Source organism: Diaphorina citri, unplaced genomic scaffold, assembly GCF_000475195.1.
Source record: "Diaphorina citri unplaced genomic scaffold, Diaci psyllid genome assembly version 1.1 scaffold8416, whole genome shotgun sequence".
Taxonomy (NCBI): Eukaryota; Metazoa; Arthropoda; class Insecta; order Hemiptera; family Psyllidae; genus Diaphorina; species Diaphorina citri.
The window spans coordinates 249-2,941 of NW_007385791.1; the positions used below are offsets into that span (position 1 = coordinate 249).

At 37.3% G+C, this 2,693-nt stretch overlaps 1 protein-coding gene across 1 annotated transcript; it reads right to left on the minus strand.

The window, feature by feature from the left end:
* Positions 1-281: 281 nt before the first annotated feature.
* Positions 282-1,672, minus strand: LOC103522422 (the record flags this gene model as incomplete). Its single annotated transcript, XM_008487525.2, has 3 exons — positions 1,130-1,672; positions 617-768; positions 282-455 (listed from the first exon to the last, which is right to left on the minus strand). Coding segments are annotated over exons 1-3 (565 nt in total), but the record flags the coding sequence as incomplete, so codon positions are not given.
* Between the last annotated feature and the right edge of the window lie 1,021 nt (positions 1,673-2,693).

Sequence of the window (2,693 nt, forward strand, 5' to 3'; positions counted from 1 at the left end):
AGGATAGGATAAGGAAAGTAAAAAAAAAAACGAAATTCATTTCTAATAATGGAACAATTCAAAGATTTGCCCATAAAACTGATACCGACTTGGATCAGCATGGAAAAGTCATGAGAACATTGTCTGAACGATCTCTCACCAACTTAAATGAGGCAGAAATTGGAATAAGTATAGACGATAGAAATACATACTTCCTCGAATAGGTACCTATTTAAATGCTTCTTGGACACCAAAATCGACTGTTTAGCTACGACAAAAACACAGTTTTAATTAACTCTTACTTCTAAGGGGTCTATGGTAATAGTATTCTTCACCAAATCCTATTTTTCCATCAACTAATATGGATGTGAATGTCATGTTGTAGACAAAACTCAGCTTGGCTATTGCCCATGATGTGTGATACAGATCAGTTTCATCAGGCAATTTGCTCATGATTTCAGTCATGTTGAAAACATCTGGGAAAAAGAAATTCATTTAAATGGATGATTGAACAAATCATTCTTCATTTAGCTCAGACACAGTTCGTTCTGATCTAAAGGTGGTCTGATTTTGATGAAATTTTGGGTCACATTAAGGCAAATGCCCTGTCCGAGGTCCCCTTTTTTGTCCAACCTACCTTTTCCCACTGGCTTCAAGAATCTATCAATGATTATGTCTTTGTCAACAGTGTTTCTTTTGATCAATTTGAATCCGTTTGTTGGAACTTTGACAAATTCTTTCGCATTAGCTACGTCCCTCTCGTGATTTGTTTGCCAAATGTCAAGAGCTCTGAAATTTGTATTGAACATTAGGTTATAGGTTCAGGTTCGTTCATAGAATCAAATGGATTTCGAACATCTAAGTCGTCTGACAATATGATTAGTCTATGTACGGATTGTACGGTATAGGTTCCTCATCTCAGAGTTAATGATTTCGCCATACTCGTACATGGAACCAAAGTTAAATGGACTTATGAAAGTTTGTATCATTGTTCTATACTACAACCAACCAGAGCCTGCTGTTCTTCAAAATAAAATCAATTAAATATTTCGGTACCTACTAGCGCTTGTGTCTTTGTCAACAGTGCTCTGTATTGTAACTTTTTCTCTGGAACCAAAGTTAAATGGATTGTAACTTTTTTCTCACTTACTTCTCGCATTGCTCCAAAAGTTTCTCAGCATTTTCGATGTAGTTTTCTATATTTTTGATAAATTGGTCTTCCGTTTCAACCAGTTTCTCCACATTGAGAAGAGAGGAATAATAGTCACCAAAAGTTGGATTTGTTGAACACAGGAGACATATGAATACAAAACTGGCACTCCACATGTTGACTATATCAGCACACCTGTTTACACCTGTCAGTTGTCTGGTCCTCTTTACCTGGTGCATGTGGGTCTTGACGTAGTTACCTTACTGACAACATGGAGCGTATCCTTCCCTCCATTTGATTTCATCAAATTGAACCAATATGCACCAGCTTACACAAAACCCATATGCGTCGACTTACACAAAATCAATATGCACCAACTTACACAAAACCAAAACGTTTCAACTCACAGAAAACCAGAATGCATCAAAACATACAAAATATGAAGCGCTTAAAGAAGTACTAACGAAATCACTATCCAGTCTATGTCAAAGTTTAGATCTAATCGTGAAAATCAGTCGCCCTTGTTTTTACATTAATGAACTATTACAGCAAAATACCTATAAATCAACGTGTTTTAAATGTAGTGACTGTCAATGTCAATCCTGTCATACAATAGGTATGGTTGTACTGGATCAATTTTTAGTCATCAATACTACTATTTTATAACTGATTATTACACTACAACAAGTTGATGTCAAATGCGACCAATTTTTCTCGTTGCAATTCTACCAATCAGCGCATTAATAGTTTTTCTTGAAATTTCCTAGGTTAGGATTAGTACGTAAAGTAGATACTAGGTACAAGTACGTACTACTCATATTTCTATGCGATAACGATAAGTAAATACCTAGGTACGAGGCTATTTAGAAGGTGGCGCGCCTGCCTTGTAAGCGCTAGGTGTCCGACCTATCGGACCTAGCCGGTTGGAGTCTGGCCTGGGACTAGCTTTCCAGACATGGTTCGTTCTCTGAACGGCTGGCTTTCTCCCATCCTGTCCTCCTTTTCCCTCCGAGACGTAAAGTAGATACTAGGTACAAGGACCTACTATTCATATTTCTATGCGATAACGATAAGTAAATACCTAGGTACGAGGCTATTTAGAAGGTAGCGCGCCTGCCTTGTAAGCGCTAGGTTTCCGACCTAGGCGGTTGGAGTCTGGCCTGGACTAGCTTTCCAGACATGGTTCGTTCTCTGAACGGCTGGCTTTCTCCCATCCTGTCCTCCTTTTCCCTCCGATTTCTGGACAATAACACCTCAGTACTTCCTCTATCAAAACTTGAGAAATACTTAATGGAAGATGAATCGTGAAATAGAAACGGTTCTATGTTTCGCTGAACGTTATCGACATGAAATAGTCATAACAGCTCAATAACTAGACGCATATTCAGTAGGCCAAAACATCGAAAAACAACTACTATACATAATTATTTTACATGCAATTGTATTCCTATTCAACATTATGTACAGACATAACTACATATTTTTTACAATTTATACTAAACACTTGTTCAAACAATAATGGACACCACATTTGAAATTGTTGCTCCGTATAATAATATAATAA